Consider the following 18,599-nt stretch of genomic DNA (forward strand, 5'->3'; position numbering starts at 1 on the left):
CGGCGGTGTAGTGGAGGGGGCAGGAGTGCTGCGGGTGGCAGAATTTGATAAGACATTTCAAGACACTGTGTAACCTTCTGATTGGCTGAGAGAGCTCTCAGCCAATCAGAGGGCTCACATTCAGGCGGACGCTGATTGGCTGAAAGCTCAGTGTTTTGAGATGTTTTATCAAATTCTGCCAACCGCACTGACTACCGCCGTGAGACAGCCCTCCTGCTGCCCACTCATCTATACTGCTGACCACCACCAGAGCTCCTGTCGCACGCCAATCACATGCGGTTAAAAGCCATGCAATTCGATAGATATTATGTGCAGAACATAGAATCTATAGGCGCATTCAACTGGCGGGACCATGCATCGAGTCGGGTGACACATTCGAAGTGTATACAATTCTTCAAAATATCACACAGATGCGGTCAAAATCAAAGGATTGTATGCAAGATTGCACTAGTGTATGGGCACCATAAGTAGTTGTAACAGAAATCAAAAGCTTCCACAGCAGATGCAAAATCCACTGGCTTGGGTGACACCTTAAAGTACCTTAATAGTTAGTAAGGCAGAAACCCCACTTGAAATTAGTACATTCTCAGTCTTTGCTTTCTTGTTCGACATAGTATAAAAGGAAACAAACAGCCCCACTAAATTAGCATAAGTCAATCAGGAAAATTAAAGTAAACTTGCAAGATAGCTCCCAGAACTACCTGGACACCAAAATGTGCAAGTTATAGAAAGTTGTAGTTGGGGTGCTCCTACAAGGATTGCTGCTTTTGATAGGCTCCAAAATACAGCTACACCGTTTGTACCATCAATTGTAACTTATCAGAAATTATTTAGCAAAAAAATGATAAGGTTTCCATTACATGGAATTTTAAGATTTCAGAATTGCAATAAACAGATATTATGGTGTATTGGTTGTTTATTATATTGAAGAACTAATCTCTGGAATTGAAAACTCAGTTGAGATATCTAGACTACTATACCTTAAGCTCCATACAATACAACGATTAGTCTGACGCTGAAGTCAGATGCGATTTCCCTTGAACTCCCCCTGGACCGTCCCAGGAGGGATTCCATACAATTTAGTATTTTTGCATAAGATATATAGTATGCGATTGATCAAGCCACAATAAATTGCATGCTATATATATATTATGGTATATACTTATACTAATGATATATCTTATGGGCTAGAAAGCTCGCCAAACTTTGTGCGATACATCATATGCACAAAAATACAGCTCAATTTTCAATCAGATTCCAATAAATAAATAGTGCAGCACTAGCCAGACCATGCACTATTGGATGGAAAACACATATGATTTGCCACTTTACAAATGATACATCGTCCCGAATGTCTGAAATTGCATTAAATCGTGCAAATCGTTGTTGAGTATGGTGCCCTTTAGTTGTGCGAATTGTGTTATAAATTGTGCATGAAATGAAAACTGCAACCATATAAAAATAATGCATTTTCTGAGAATCTTCAAGAATTTTTTATACTGTATTTTTTTTTTTTAGGGAGTAATGCCATCTTGTGGTACATTAGCAGACAACTACTGACATAGTTGAGCAACATTCTGTATGCATATTACCAATAGCTAGAAAATGTCCACTCGATTCAGACAATAGCCAGTATGCAATGCTCCCGATTCACCGTTTTTTTTCGGCGAATCGGGCTGTTTTCACTCCTTGCGGTGAATCTTTTTCACTGAAAATATGATTCACCCTATTCAATGTTCACTGTTTGCCGATAGCGAACAGCGAATGCCGGCCAGTTCTCTGTTCATGCTCGCTGCAATTCGCTGGTGTATTTCAATGGGGTTTTCACTGGAATTCGCAGAGAGTGTATTCAATGCTAGGATGGCGAATTGCTTTCTCCCTGATTTTTGCCATGATTCACAATTTTGCATTCTTCAAGCACATGAATAAAAATAGCATGCCCCATAACAGGAAAAAAAAAAACTGATTTTTTTTTTACACCAAAAAAAACCCTTTATTTTAAAAGCTCACTTTCCAGTTCACTTTAAAAAAATGTCGAATGCAAAATGGTGAATCATGGCAAAAATCAGGGAGAAAGCATTTCGCCATCCTAGCATTGAATACACTCTTGGCGAATTCCAGTGCAAAACCCATTGAAATACACCAGCGAATTGCAGCTAGCATGAAACAGAGAACTGGCCGGCATTCACTATTCGCTTTCAGCAAACATTGAATATATATATATATTTTTTTTTATTATTATTTTTTTTTCACACACAACAATTTCTCTAAAATTGCTCTATTAAAATTGTGGTTGCTTCCAACACTTAGGGGGGTATTCATTCCCGGGTCACGACTGTCGATCTTGCCTGACAGCCGTGACCCTGGCCTGTTTTTGTTTTGTTTGACCGCAGATCGCCAGGCGTGATTCAATGTCCCACTTCTTGATCAGCAAAAAGGGGTCGTGTCCGTGTAAATGGCCATAGATTGTTGATATTCAGCCGCGAACACGACAATTCACGTCCGAAATCGACAAAACGGGCCTGACTGATTTTAAAGTAGGGCCCATTCTGTCGATCTGCCTCTTCAATGCTGTCGGGAAACACAGCATTAGATAGGCGTTCACCGCTATTTCCCCTGACGTAAATAGTGGCCCAGATTGAATACCCCCCTTAGTCCCCTACTAGTTTGGACTATATAAGAACAACTGTGATTAAAAACAACTGTTGTTCACTGTGAATCACTCCAGGCACAAGGAGCCATGTAAAAGAAATCGTTGATTTTTATTCATCTTTTTAATAAATGTTTTACATATGAACAAATGTATTCCTTTATGTAAAATCAAATTCTTAAGAAGGGTATTGGGCGTTAAAAAAACACTATTGGGCTCCTTATTGTGTTTGTTTTGGGAATTATATGTTAAGGGTCGGGCATCCCTTATAAGTAGCTGCACTCTGGAACTGACTATGAGTCCGCGCCTAGTAATTTTTTGTTGCATTTTTATTATATAGTATAGGTCTACAGTATAGTATGTAAATACACACATGCAAACATTTGCACCGTTTTACATGCAAAAACAAACTTTCATTGGATGCCAGATTATATAGAGCTCTGCACTATAATCAATGAGTTATAATGGAATCAGTAAATAGCACTGATTAACATACTGAGTTTAGCCTTCAAAACTTAATAGAAATATATATATATATATATATATATATATATATATATATATATATATATATATATATATGATCTCCAACACGTGTAACAAAAGTGTTTAGAGTATGCTTACCTTAAATAAAATCCATATATATAGAATAACGACATCATAATTCCATTCAAAATAAATATCATAGTGACATAAAAGTAAGCAGGATCACCAAGACCTAAAGAAAGAATTGTGAAGAATAAATTAAGAAATACAAATAAATCACATGTAACCAGGTAAGTATTATGATAAAAAAAAATTAAAAAAACACACATACAGTAGGGTCAGATCCACTTATACACAAACCAGTTTTTTGTCACATCTGAATCACACTAAAATCACCTGAAATTGACACAAAAGGCATGCGTATGACATCAGATCGGATGTGCAGTCTTGTGCACATCGGATTAGAGTCAGAGGTTGGACGTTCTACACCTCTGACTCCTGAGTCTGGGGATACGGTCGCTAGTTCGAAAATATGAAGCACATACATACATTAGGTTGACCACCAAAGGTAGACAGGGCTTAATGTGGACAGGGTCAGAAGGTCGACACAAGTATGAGGTCCACAAAGGGAAGGTCGACAGTTAAAAGGTCAATGTGAGTTTTTCAAGCCGACGGGCAGTATTTCATAATCTACCATCCACTAGGTAAAATAAATATAGCTTGAGGAAGGCCAGTGGAGCCGAAACGTGTTGCTTATATGCAGGACTGATATTCTCCAGACACCCTGAGACTCCTTAAGTGACTTTGCCCCAGCAGAGATCCAGAACCAACCAGCACTTCACAAGCGCTGTGAAACCCGGCGCCCGAAGTCTCGCGGGAGCCGAGACCTGGAAGTGACCGGAGAACACGCTGTGACACACACACACACGGAAGAGGAGAAGGGAAGCTCCGGGGACCTAACGGGAGACTGGGACATCCCCACCAGCAGCCGCACCCGATCCCCAGCCAAACCGTGAGTAACACTGCACAGCAAACTGCGATGCGGGACACCGCTAGCAGTTCATCCACATCAGACAATTGACTTACAAAGACAGTGAGCAAGCAGAGAGGGCATAGGTGTCCTTTACCTATGAGATTGTAAGGGGGTTCAGCACGAATCGCCCGAAGCCCATAAGGCACCTCCCTGCTAACCACACTACCTCCACCCCATCACCCAGACTCCATTCCTTACACAAATCACCAAGAGAGACCGTAGGTCCTGGTTCAGGACCTACGGGAGCCAAAGAACTCTAGTATAGACTATCTTAAAACCCGTTTGGGAACCTCAATTGGTGACACTTGTTAAAGGAATTCCCCACTCTGGGGACCCCCTACAGGTGTAATAAAAAAACACCATTTAATACCTACATAGGTACCCACTTACCCCTAGGGTAATTTAGGCTCCCAATCCTAATAATCCCATAACACCAGAGTCTGGTGCAGAAGCAACACTTGCATTTTACTTGCATTTTTCTTTCATTTATTTAATAAACCTACATTTATTTTACCTATCCACTTCTCAATTTTCATTCTTTCCACATCAACACAACTCAGAGCATCAACAGAAACAGGATAGCGCTGTCTCACCCCAAAATATTCTTAATTTCAACTAAAAAGGGACTGGGATACCCTTAATGGGACCAGCAGCACCTGTAACTAGTTTAGCATTACATACAAGCTGAGCGCAGTTGTGTAAATTTTCTCCATAGTACCATCCACTAGGGTGTGAAGGGAGAATATAATAGTGTGCCAAGCGCAGCGAAGCACGGTGCCCGAAGCATGGTGAGAGTACTGAGCCATGCGAGGTGATGCAGTACACTTTAATGTCGATTCCATGTCGATTATCAACCTTCCCATTGCTGACCTTTTTTTTTAAAGACTTTATGCAAGGAGTTTGTAGCGATATAATACAATGTATAAACAATTGGAGGGAAGGTAGACAATATAAAAAAAGGGGAACAAGGGAATAAAGAGAGGTAGTACAGCACAAAACATAAACTAATCATGTAAAAACAATCAAATAAGATTCTTGATATAACATTTTGTTAAAGTAAACTTGTGGCAGGGAACGGGATCACATGCGATACATCACATGCAGAAGGACCACATGCAGTCTCAGGCAACCCAAGGGGGACCAGATGCAACTTCTCCCCTCTGAGAAGTCATATATTGTATGCCTTTAGAAAATGCCTGGGAAGGTTAAATGATCATTTCTATGGCACAAAATCCCATTACATGATACATTGTGGTAATTTTTAAACATAAGGGGTTAAATGTCTTTTTGTGTTTGAGAAAATGTTTTATTGATGCTTACACTTTGAGACACTGGCTTTTCTTAATGTGGGTGTTGCCCTAGAAACTCTGTATTTAACTTGCCTTCACAGCTTTCTACAGGACTGAGATCATTCCCCCTATTCACTGTCCAGCATATCTTAGTGTCAATGCCAACAGAATTCATTGTTGATGTAAAAATACGGAACCAGCTGGCCAGGATCACCTGTGTGGAGAAAGGGATTTGAAATTACAAGAATCATTACATCCTTATAATACTAATAATATTATATAATATTATAATACATTTGCCAAGGTGGTTTCTTTTTTTAAAATCTTTTGCCAATGCTGTATTACAATATTGCAAGATTTGCTCATCCATAGAAGAATATTTCTCGTGTACTTGGACAGCGTGGTTCCTGGGTAAAGGATCGTGGCAGTGGAGCACCCTGGACTGAGCCCCCCTTGTCTTCCGGATACAAGGGACCCAGACTGAAGGACTTCACCCGAACAACTATATGCCTGCTGTTTGCCGGGAACCCTCTGTTTTATGCTTTTATGACAAGTCACCACTTTGTAAGTGTGTTGTCTTAATTAAAAGCTTTTTTATCTGATTGACCTGCACTATGCTGCCTTTCATTATATCTCCCCTGCATACAGAATAAGGGGAGAATCTGATGAAATTGGACCATCCATCCCTTCTATTACATACTTACCTGTTGACCTCTGATGAGTAATGTATAGGGTTTTGTATGGTGTTTTATAATTTATACCATTATACGCTATCTCACAGATTCACTTCTTTTCACAATTATACACCTATTGGCAACCATTGGCCCCATACCTCAGAGAGAATTGCTAGAGAGCTCAGAGAAGGAGCAAAGAAAAAAAATCCCAAGAGTGCACAGTAATATTAAGAAATAAGGGACTATTTAACTCTTCTACTAAAATATTAACTGTGAGTGAGAACGCTGTTAATGCAAAGAGACTTAAATTGGTCCCATCAAAAACTCCTGACTTATTTGAACTATATGTAGAACTCAATTGCTATACTAGGGATCTGTGTAGACTAAGATACTTCACAAACAAGCAATTTAGAACTCAAAGTAGGATGTATCCCCTATTGTAGACAATTTAAGACCTTGGAGCGGTAAAAACTTTAAAGGAATTGGAAAAAGCTGCTCTAACAGCACTTTGTTTACATATTTATCATTAGATTCCAGTGCAGATAGGATTAAAAAGAATGGCTATATTGAAGTATTTTATTTCTTAACCTTAAGTGATTAAGACTCCCTGTGATAGAGAAGTGACACCAAAATAATTCAAAATAGGAAAATAGGCAGAGCTCATTTGCATTCTAACAACAGAAGAGCAATGAAAGCTCTGATGAAACAGGAATTTTTGAAGCGGGCGATAAGGGCGGAGGCACGGTGATCCAGGATAAAGATTTTCTTATCAAAACACATACTGTAGTCAGCTAACTAATACCAAATTCTATTTCAGCTTGCCTACAGATTCTAGTTCTAAGTACACCTTCACCTTGAAGACTACTACTGACTACTGCCTGCCATCTTAGCCTGCATCGTAAGCATGGCAACTGAAGCATGAGTTTGACTGGAGAGAAGTTTTAAAACCATCTCATCTCCTATTTTTCAGGTACATGAATCCCACTTTGAACATCTGATGCTTTCATTTAAAGAACAGTCTGCATTGTGAATTGTTTTGTTACTTGGAGCCTGCAACTTCCCCCCTCCACTAATTAGCCTGTTGAGCAATTTGTGCAAACACCATCCCCTCCCCCTGTACCAGCTGACCCAAACTTTCCTTTAAAATTGGAAATATTTGGAAGCCTGCTCAAAGGCTTTGCCTGCCATCTTAGCCTGCATCGCAAGCATGGCAACTGAAGCATGAGTTTGACTGGAGAGAAGTTTTAAAACCATCTCATCTCCTCTCCTATTTTTCAGGTACATGAATCCCACTTTGAACATCTGATGCTTTTCATTTAAAGAACAGTCGGCATTGTGAATTGTTTTGTTACTTGGAGCCTGCAACTTCCCCCCTCCACTAATTAGCCTGTTGAGCAATTTGTGCAAATACCATCCCCTCCCCCTGTACCAGCTGACCCAAACTTTCCTTTAAAATTGGAAATATTTGGAAGCCTGCTCAAAGGCTTTGCCTGCCATCTTAGCCTGCATCGTAAGCATGGCAACTGAAGCATGAGTTTGACTGGAGTTTGGACTGGATTTGGACTTACACCCGCACATGGCATCAATTTATTTTTCACCAATTACCATCTCTCTCAGCCTCTAAGCTGATGAAAGCTTTGCATTACTTTCTTTGTTTTCTGTTTCTTTACAATGATTTGTACCATATAACTCCGTAACCACTGTTTGAAAAGCCTGTATGCTGTACCATCACTAGTTGCACACCCTGCCAGCAACAAGCTGGCAGGGTGTGCCAGCTTTGGAAGAAAAGTGCTACAACCAGTCGAACTCATGCTTCAATTGCCATGCTAAATAAAAATAATATTATTATTGCTGCCTTTGAGCAGCATGATCAAGATGGCGTAGCTGATGGCTGCCTAGGAGCTGTGCAGCTCAGCCAAATATGTTCCATGTGTGATAACTGTACTGTCTCTGCTTGTATTGTTACCTACCTGGCTGTTTCGGCGACCAGTGGTGCCGCTGATGGCTGCCTAGGCGCTGTTCAGCTTGGCGGGTGTGTGCTCCCTATGTGATAACTGTACTGTCTCTGCTTAATGTTACCTTCCTGGCTGTTGCAGTGACCAGTGGCGCCGCTGATGGCTGCCTAGGTGCTGTGCAGCTCGGTGGGCATGTGTTCCCCACATGTAATGTCTTAAAGTAATGTATGTAATGCCTTCACCCCCCCCATTCATCCCTGCTTGATGCTGCACTGTAAATCCACAAAAAATTCCTAGTGTGCGCAAGCATACATGGCCTATAAAGTTGATTCTATTCTATTCTACTGCCTAAGGTATTGGAAAATGAAGCAATATTGAGGAAAGAATTACATTTTCTGTTCAACTTCCATTCTGTTATACCCACTCACTAATACTTACCTAAAATGTACAAGTCCCTCCTCCTGGTCATCCTATCATTTTGGGTGCTGGGTCCCTAACCACAAATTTATCAGTTGTATTCATCCTTTTTTGCAGAAGTCAGTTTTGTCCTTGAGATCACACATTAGAGAACACAATTTCTCAATATTATTAATGGAATTGAATGGAAGTCACACAAAATATTAATGACTTGTGATTTTGAGTCATTGTACACTAATATACCACATTATGAGGCATTACCAGCACTTCAACACTATTTGGAAATAATTGTTGATATTGAGGACACAAGACGTATCTTTATTTTGGATGTTGTTGTTTTTTTAATCAAATAATGAGTTCATATTTGATGGTGTATTTTATTTACAGATTCTTGGTACTGCCATGGGCACCAGGTTTGCACTAAGCTTTGCAAACCTTTATATCAGCCGGTTTGAAGAATAATATATTTTGAATGACCCCTTTGGAGAAAATCTGGTGCTATATGGGGGGGGGGGGGGTACATGGATAATATGTATATTTGTGTGGAAAGGTGGAATCGAAAATTTAATTTCATTTATTAATAACACTTTTGGTTTAAAATTCACAAGCACCACTCATTACACAATTACTTTCCTCAATATTGCTCTCCGAAACAAGAACAATGCTTTGGTCACTTCAACATTCAAAAAGATAGTTGACTGCAACAATTATTTAAACTAGAACAGCTGCCACTATAGACTGTGGCTAAATAACATACCCAAAAGCCAGTACTTCAGACTCAGGGGGAATTGTTCAGTTTTTTTTTTTTTAAATATGTTTTTTTATTGGTTTCAGTAATACAACAGTACAGGGTGGTAACATGAATCTTGTCTGATCTCTGAAAAAAGTGCAAGGACATAATTAAGTTGAACATTGTACAATAATAGAACATTTCAACCAGTATTCAAGAACATCCATATAAGTATTGTATCTCCTAGACATGCCGAGGGTGGTTGAGGTCTATGGATTTTTATAGGTTTGCTAGAAGGGTGGATATTGAACCACGTTGTTAGGTATACTGCTTGTCTAATATTGTCCCTCTCTGTACTCTCTGTACTCATTAGGGTATTTAAGTAAGGTAGCCATACATCAAGGAATTTTGGCGATCTTGATTCGACATCGAGCAAGCAATCAATCCAGTCCATCTGGAATATATATTTTAGTTTGGACTGCATGACTTGTATGGGTAATCTCTCAGGGTGTATCCATTGTGCCACAATAGTTTTCTTAGCAGCCCCTGCAACCTTAGCCAATAGACCAATCTCCACCCAAAACGCTTGTGTAATTTCACATGACCAAAGGCAGTGGTAAATATCAGCCTCCGGGAGAGAACATTTAAAACAGTTTGAGTTATCTGCCGCACCTGATAGAAAACTGAGCTTCGATGTATAATAGGCTCTGTGTCAAATTTTTAGCTGCATTTCCATAAAGGAGGCAGAAGTATGTTGTTTAGTTAGAGATACTGAGGCCTTTACAATAGTTTTCAACGGAGTGTCAGGGAAGGTCTCACCCCATCGGGCAATACCTTTGGTGATCTTTGAGAGGTCTAGGTTAGATCGGGTATAGTTGTAGAGTGTAGAAGTGGGGGTCCGTCTACCCTTTATATTGATTATCATGATGTCAAAAGATCTATCAGAGTCGGTTGTTATCAATTTAGGAAGTATTTTCGATATGTAGCTCCTAGTTTGAAAGTAGGCGAATAGTGGTATATGTAATTGCGGGTGTCGTTCTCTCAATTGAGTAATGGTAAGGGGGGCCGTGTTTTCTTCATTTAAAATTTGATGTATACAGTAGATCTAAGACCTTGATGGTGGCAGCTAAAGAAAATGGGATCTGGTCTTCCTTTCTAAAATTCAATATTATGAATCAGTGGTAAATGTAGTGATATATTTGTCGGTAGATGGAGTTTTTTTCGAGTGTTTTGCTAGGCCAGATATGGTGAGTATATTAAAGGGTTGTTTTTAAGGTGTCTTGGAAAATGAGGATTAGATGTATGTAAAAGTGCGTCAAGAGTGATGTCCTGAAGGAATGACTGATCAATAGAACCGGAGGTGTAATTATCTGTAGCTCCAATCCAGTCCAGTGCATATCTTAGATTAGATGCTTGGGCATATTTCTGGTTACAGGGTAGGTTGATGCCTCCACATAGTGGTGGTTGTTGTAGTTTCAATAGTGATATACGGGGTCGTTTGCCAGCCCAAATGAATTTGGTAATTGCTCTGTTGATATTTAGTATATCTTGTTTGGATAAGAGGAATGGGAGCATCTGTGTTACATAGAGAAGTCTTGAGAAAGAGACCATCCTGAAAAGATTAGAGCATACTATATAGGAAAGTGGGAGGTGTTTCCATCTGTTAAAGTTTATCAACATCTGGGAGATGCAGTGAGAATAGTTTATTGAGTAGAGGTCGTCAATATCCCCAGAGAATCGAAGGCCTAGATATGTTAGTTGTCCCTGGGTCCATCTAAAGGGGAAGGAGGTTCCCCATCCACTTTGGGCCTCATGGTAGAGAGGTAAAGCCTCTGTTTTTTGGCAATTTATTAAAAAGCCTGAAATTTCGTGGAATTTTTTGAGGGTAGTTTGCAGGCCTGTTAGGGCTGACTTAGGATTGCTCACATATCGCAAAAGATCATCGGCGAAAGCAGATCCCTTCACCTCCGATCCGCCTAGGGTAACTCCTCTCCAGGAGGTCTCCTGGTAGAATGAGCGTATCAGGGGATCTAAAGCTAAATTGAACAGTAAGGGGGAAAGGGGGCAACCTTGTCGTGTTCCCCTATGTAGTTTGAAAGGAGGGGAGTTGAGACCATTGATGGTTAGGTGAGCCTCGGGAGATGAGTAAAGAATATTGAATATATATTAGTGAAATCGGGGCCAAATTGTTGAATCTGAAAGATCCGTTGAAGATGACTCCACGAGACATGATCGAACGCCTTATCGGTGTCACAACTAATGACAATGGCCTCTTTGTGTTTTATATGTTTAAAACGAAGAATTGCCGCTATTAAAGTACGTATATTGTGGACAGATGTACGGCCTCTAATAAATCCGTTTTGGGCAGGGTGTAAGATTATATGTAAGATCGGTTGAAGCCTTTGGGCTATTATTTTAGTAAAATTTTTTAGGTCTTGGTTCAAGAGGGAGATAGGACAATATGATTGAACTAAAGTAGAGTCTTTACCCGGTTTTGGGAATACTATTATACGGGCCGTTGTAAAGTCTGGGGGGGGGGGGCTCTGCCTAGTATGGAGTTTTAAAGTGTAAGCATATGCGTGATTATCTTATCTTTCAGTATTTGGTAGTATTCGGCGCTAAAACCATCAGGGCCTGCTTGCTGTGCTTGAGTGATTTAATAATGTATAAAAGTTCTTGATCTGTAACCGGTGCGGTGAGGGAGTCCCATTCTTCTGCAGTGAGGGTAGGCAGTTGCGCCTGCTGTAAAAATTGCAAACTCTCTAATGGTTTATCAGGCATGGATTCATATAGGTGTTTATAATAGGACTGAAATGTGTTAGAGATTTCTTTAGTGTCTGAGACTAGGGAACCGTTAGGGGTGGTAATTTGCAAAATGTGAAGTGGGGAGGATTGGGATTGAATCAGATTAGCTAAGAGTCTTCCTGCTTTGTTGGAGCTTCTAAAGTATTTATTGCGGGAAATATCGTATGAGAATTGGGCCCTTTCCGTACATAGCTTATCATAAGCGTGTTTAGCTTCTGTGTATTGTTTGCGCGTTTCTTCAGAGTAAGTTAGGAGCATAGAGAGAAATAATTTTTGCGCACAGAGGCCGACTCTCTGACCCAGATGGAAAAAATAGGGGGAGAGAACGTGCCCCTGTAAACGCAAAAAAAGGCGCTGAGAGGATGGGCTATCACGTGTAGCTGCTCACTGATGTATGTATTTTTATTTATGTAATAAATTGTTTTATATATTTATATCTAATTGATCAGGATTTGACTCTTTCATTGATACAGCGCTCCACCAAACCTCTTTTTTCCTAAGTTAGGAGCATGTTATTATAAGCTAAAGCCAGACATTTACTATGTTCTGCGATGGTTGTATTTAGCTTTTTACGTCTTCTGGCTACGTATTCAATTATTTGGTCTCTAATGACCGGTTTCGATGCGGCCCAAAATAGCTGTATGTTTTCCAAGTGTTGCACATTATCTCAGGCATATGTAGCAAAAGCATTTTCCAAATGCAGTCTAAAATCAGTTGAGTGCGTTAGGTAGGAGGGGAATCTCCAATTATATGAAGTTGTTATTGGGGATTGAAGGTTAATTTTAAACCAAATCATTGCATGGTCAGATAGGTCTATAAGACCAATTCCTGAGTCAGCCACCCTTTGATATAAGGAGTTGGAGATCAACCATAAATCTATACGTGATGAAAATTTGTGTGGGTGTGCATAGAAAGTATACTGCCTAGAAGTGGGGTTTTGACACCTCCAAGGATCACACAGCTGTAGAGACTTTAGCAACAAAGTTAAGGGGAGGTATCTGTGTCGCCCCTAAGGGTGGAGCGTTGACCAGACCTGTCTAAACCCTCTGAGAGCACATTATTAAAATCTCCACCTATGATCAACTCTCCTTCCCTCCACATCAAAAGTTTTGTGTAAAGTGAAGTGAAGAAAGGAGCATTCGGGTTGGGGGGGGGGGGGGCATAAATAGCAGCTAGAGTGTATAGGGAGTTATATATTTCAACTTTAACAAATAAAAAGTGGCCCTCTGGGTCTGCCCATTTATCTTTGATGGCATATGGGAGATGTTTACGAAACAGAATCAAAATGCCTCTACGTTTGGCTGTGAATGAGGCTGCCTGGAACTCACCGATCCACGTGTCTCTGAGCACGTTAGGATCGCCGATGTCCCAGTGCATTTCTTGTAGAAATGCCACATCAGGGCATAAGCGCTTTAGTCTACTTACTACTTTACGTCTTTTTATAGGGGAGTTCAAACCCTCCATATTCCAGGAGACAAATTTTAGTGTCGATTGTACCCTGGTTGAACTATTGTCTAGAGGATGTGTCATTATCCTATGCCTGCTCTAGGGCGTGGGTTATTAAATTTGGTTGCTGGAGGCCCCCGGTCTGTCCCAGCGAGCAGACTGTGGGGGGTGAAATAAGACCCTAAGCACCACTTTGTACCTTGCAATCTATACCATCTACTGTATAAAACCAATAGCAAAATAGTAAGCAATATAACATTTTGAAATTTTTTCAAGAACCAATAATGTGGTCTAAATGACCAACTAACATATGGCAACATTTAGGTGGCTCGCATCAAAGATAGTACCTGTCAACATTTGAAGTTGTTTAAATATAAAGCATTTGTTAATGTCAACAGTTGCTCCTGTGTGCCATGTGGCATAGCTTATCAATCCCTTTCCCCAAGGGGTCATCAGGGGCCTATGTTTAAAATGCAGGCATATATTCATGGCCGCCCTGGCCCACCAATATATATATCAGTAAAAGAAGATACCAATTGTAGTTTTCCAGTCTTCTGAAGATGAACTTAGAAGCGTTCAGTTCAGTTCGCTTCATCCATATGGGAAGAGGACCGAGAGGGGAGGAAGTCCAGGAAATTGGTAGCCGCCTGTGGAGAACCCATAAATATGGTTGACCATCATAATGGACTCTTAGTTTAGCCGGATATAGCAGGAAGAAGCGGTAATTTAGCTCATAAAGCCTTTTGCAAATAGGTGAGAATTACCTCCTTTTCATTGCTACCAGATAGGAATAATCTTGGAAGAGAAGTAGCTTTTGGTTTTCATAGTGGAGATCCGAGTGTTTCCTGTACGCATCCATTAGGTGGACTTTATCAGCATAGTTCAAGATTCTTAGAATAACCGGTCGAGGTCTGTCACAGGGTTGTTGCCTGTCTGGGCCAATCCGGTGCACTCTTTCTTCCTTTATGGACTCTGAGGAGGAGACACATCCTAAAGTGTGTGGGAGCCATTCCGACACTAGAGGCATAAGATCTGCATTTTTGACGGATTCTGGTATGCTGATGATCCTGATGTTATTCCTTTTGTTTCGGTTTTCCAGGTCCTCTAATTTGTCATGCATAGATGCCAGCAATTTTTCCTGTGAAGCAATGGTGGTCTTGACATTAGTTAACTCATCTTCTAAATCCGATACCCTCTGTTGAGCTTCTGATAGACGTTGATCATGCTGTATGATTTGAGCTAGTGTGGAGTCAATGAACTCCTTGATGGGGGTCAGCTTCTGATCCAACAGAGAGGCAAGGATAGCAGTGATCTCATTGGTAGAAACATTTGCATTAGCAAGTGAGTGTGTATTTGCTGTATCTTCAGTTTCAGTGGGTAAGTCTGTCCTCAGCCTTGTTGGGGATGTAGTCAAAGACATTTCTTTGCCCTGGCCACTCCCCTGTTGAGAATTTTTGGGACCTCACTGAGGTCTCGCCATAAACTTGTCCATTCCAGGCATGTGGCTTTAAAATAGATGTCAGCAGAAATGACGGTTACTTATTTATCACAGGTTTCAAAAAGTCAGTATGGGCAGTAAGCAGGTGAGTATGGTTATAGCCCGTAGCACTAGGGTTACCCGTGGCCAGCAGCAGGTCCCCCGGCTGTTAAAGATATAGAGGCGAGGTCCCTGTGTCAGGCACCAAATGGAGGTATAAGTAGTTAGGTGGAGGGGTATCAGGCCTGTACCTTTAATCTGTTTGAGAAAACAATATCTATGACTGCCCCAATAGAAGAACACCAGCAGGAGACAGGTGACCTGTTGTAGTGTATCTGGGCCCAGGATATATTGAGAGTTAAATTTATGTGTGGGGGTGGTCTTTGGCTTGGGCGAAATATATGCTTGCCCCCACAGGTGTGCAGTCAGGGAGCAGTCCCTGTGTGAATTAGTAGCTAGACAAATGATCAGTTTATTGAACTATTTATAAGTGCAATTCTCATATATTTGGCTACATCTGTCACTCAAATTGTGTGAGTGTGTCTATAACACTGGGTGGAGCCTCTGACTCAGAGAACCAGCCCAGTGAGCCCACAGTGCCAGACAGCCTCTGCCTCCCCATGCTGCCCAGCAAAGACACTGCTACTCTACAGCCACCAGGTGAGCGCCCCCTCCCCTGCAACCTCCCCCTCCCGCGATTTGCGCCCCCTCCCGCGATTCATGGCAGACCCCGCTATTCGCGACCCCCCCGCCAACAATTTGCGGCACCCCCCACCGCGACCCCCCCTCCTGCGATACGCGGACCACACCCCCCCCCGGGCACTTCACGGAACCCCCGCGACCCCCTCTCCCGCAAATCACAGGAAAATTGCCATCAATGGCAACCACTGATGGAGTCTGCACCAATGCCCATCCCTACTCTGCAACAGGCAAAAACCTTTACTACCCCTCATGCCCACACACCTCTATCACTGCCCTGCATCCTGTTCTCCTGCCCCGTAACTTCCGCCAGTGGGGACCCACTCACCCTGTGTTGCCCACATTCCCCTATCATGTTTTACCACCCAGCCTCCTGCTCTCATGCACCCTAACTCCCACCCAGTAGGAGGAGACACTGACTCAGGGGCACCGTCCTGTACTCCTGTGCTGCCACGCTGGACCCTCACCCACTGGCAGAAGCTGCACAATGTCCCCCACCCTCCTCTTTAGTCCCCCCGTATGCCCACACACCCCTATCACTACCCAGCTTCCTGCTCTCCTGAACCGTAACTTCCACCACTGGGGAGTCGCTGACGCTGTGTTGCCCACATACCCCTATCATGCCTCATAGCCCAGCCTCCTGCTCTCATGCACCCTAACTCCCACCCAGTAGGAAGAGACACTGACTCAGGGCCACCGTCCTGTACTCCTGTGCTGCCACACTGGACCCTCATCCACTGGCAGAAGCTGCACAGTGTCCACCAGGGGCGGATCCAGGATAAAAGGACAGGGGGGGCACCATGATAAAAAAGGGTTTGGGTGGGGGAGGGGCGGTGTTAGTGGTGCCAGTGTACATGCTAAGAGAGCGGCAGGAGAGGGTGGCAATGGAATTAAAAATAGGCCCTGGCATTTAAAGTACGCAGGCCCACCATGGCGACAAAAGTGAAGGATGTAGTTGTGCGCGCGCCAAAGGCGCGCTCCAGAAAAGGGTGTGTGGCCACTCAACAGGGGGCATGTCAACACCATATACAACTTCTACACATTAAGCAACAAAATACTAGACCACATTATACTTGCCCCTTACACATGATGCCAAATGGAATGAGCCAAAATTGACATAATGCCACATGGATTGAGCCAAAATTCAAATAATGCCACATGGATTGTGTCAAAATTCACATAATGCCACATGGATTGAGCCAAAATTTACATAATAACACACACGGATTGAGTCAAAATTCAAATAATGCCAAATGGATTGTGTCAAAATTCACATAATGCCACATGGATTGAGCCAAATGCATAAAATGCCATACGGATTTAGCCAAAATTCACATAATGCCACATGGATTGAGCCAAAATTCACATAATGCCACAGGGATTGAGCCAAAATTTACATAATGCTACACGGATTGGGAAAAAATTCACATAATGCCACACGGATTGAGCCAAAATTCTCATAATGCCACATGGATTGAGCCAAAATTCACATAATGCCACACGGATTGAGACAAAATTCACATAATGCCACATGGATTGAGCCAGAATTCACATAATGCCACACAGATTAAGCCAAAATTCACAATACACTTCATAAACAGGGACATTGTCCACCAAAGGCGCGCATTAAACATTTACACCATAATGTCCATTACACGTTAAGTTACACGCCATTATGTTCATTATGTGTATGCCAAACACCATAATGCCTATTAAAAATTATGCTACATAAGTGCTGCTTCTCTACATGATCATTGCCAAGGGTTCCATGCTCATTGCCAGAGGTTCCATGCTCGTTGCCATGTAGGATTACATGCTCATTGCCAAGGGGGAATACATGCTCATGGTAAATGGAGGACAGCCGCCGCCAGGCAGAAGTGATAGCCACTGACAGTGGTAGAGCCTGGCTGTATTCAGAGCACTGCAGGTCCCGGCTATTTGAAATAATACCCCTTTCACACCAGAAAATGCATTCCCAGGTTGGCACCTTTTACACCAGCCTAGTCCCTGCATTTTCTGGTGTGAGGGGGAGAGAAAACCACCCCTCCCCCCTTTAACCAGTTATCTCATTTAACCGGCTATATCTTCGGAACCAACTGACCCATTTACATGAGACAAGTATCATATTGAAGAACTTTTGAGTGGGCTTTGAATGATTTTGGCCCAGTGAAACTGGAACGTTTGGTTCCAGAGTAATCTGCCCTCAAAGAACATGAACAGCCATGAAATTACATTTCAAAAATAAAAAAATTGGTTTACACGCAATATCTCTGGAACCGATTGACCGATTTGGACCAGCCTGGAATCATAATGAAGGCCCAGCGATTTGGAATTGAATGATATCAAATCTTCTGTGATGCCAGGGCGGGAACTGGCAGCCGTCGGAACTGGGTGGGGGTCGGAATTGACGGGTCCCATATTATCCTATGGGGAAAAAACGTCACAGGTTTGCCTGGCGATATCTCCGGTTCCCGGGGGGCTAGAGACACAGGGCTGGGCTCGTTGGAAACCCCTGGTCCTCAGCTACAATGACAGGGGGCACGTGCCCGGGTGCCACCCCCCTGAATCCGCCACTGGTGTCCTCCACCCTCCTCTTGACCTCTGCCAGTGGGGAGCCGCTGACCCAAAAACACCCTACTATACTATTGCACACACACACACACCTAAACAACCGCATTTTAATTAAACAAAAGAATACACACCCCCTTCCAAATCATATGCTCTCTATTTAACACATTTCACCTATAACTCAAGTTGCAATACAGGCCATCTTTCATACAATTCTAACCATATTTCTCACAATACAAACGTTCACAAATTAAGGGAGCACCGCACCTTATGACGGTGTGAAGAGCGCTCGTGGGGTGCGATGAATCACTATATATATATATATATATATATATATATATTTATCATCAATGATTTATGGAAAAAAAAA

At 42.0% G+C, this 18,599-nt stretch overlaps 1 protein-coding gene across 3 annotated transcripts in view; it reads right to left on the reverse strand.

Moving 5' to 3' along the window:
* DPY19L1 (dpy-19 like C-mannosyltransferase 1) overlaps positions 1-18,599 on the reverse strand; it is a 296,815-nt gene that overhangs the window by 168,221 nt on the left and 109,995 nt on the right. For all 3 annotated transcript variants that reach the window (XM_083188462.1, XM_083188460.1, XM_083188459.1), the window contains 2 exons: positions 5,552-5,672; positions 3,275-3,368 (listed from right to left, as the gene is read on the reverse strand). In XM_083188462.1, coding sequence (XP_083044588.1) covers positions 3,275-3,368; positions 5,552-5,672 — 215 coding nt within the window. The remainder of the gene's footprint in view (positions 1-3,274; positions 3,369-5,551; positions 5,673-18,599) is intronic.

Source organism: Crinia signifera, chromosome 5, assembly GCF_055691185.1.
Source record: "Crinia signifera chromosome 5, ASM5569118v1, whole genome shotgun sequence".
Lineage (NCBI taxonomy): Eukaryota > Metazoa > Chordata > Amphibia > Anura > Myobatrachidae > Crinia > Crinia signifera.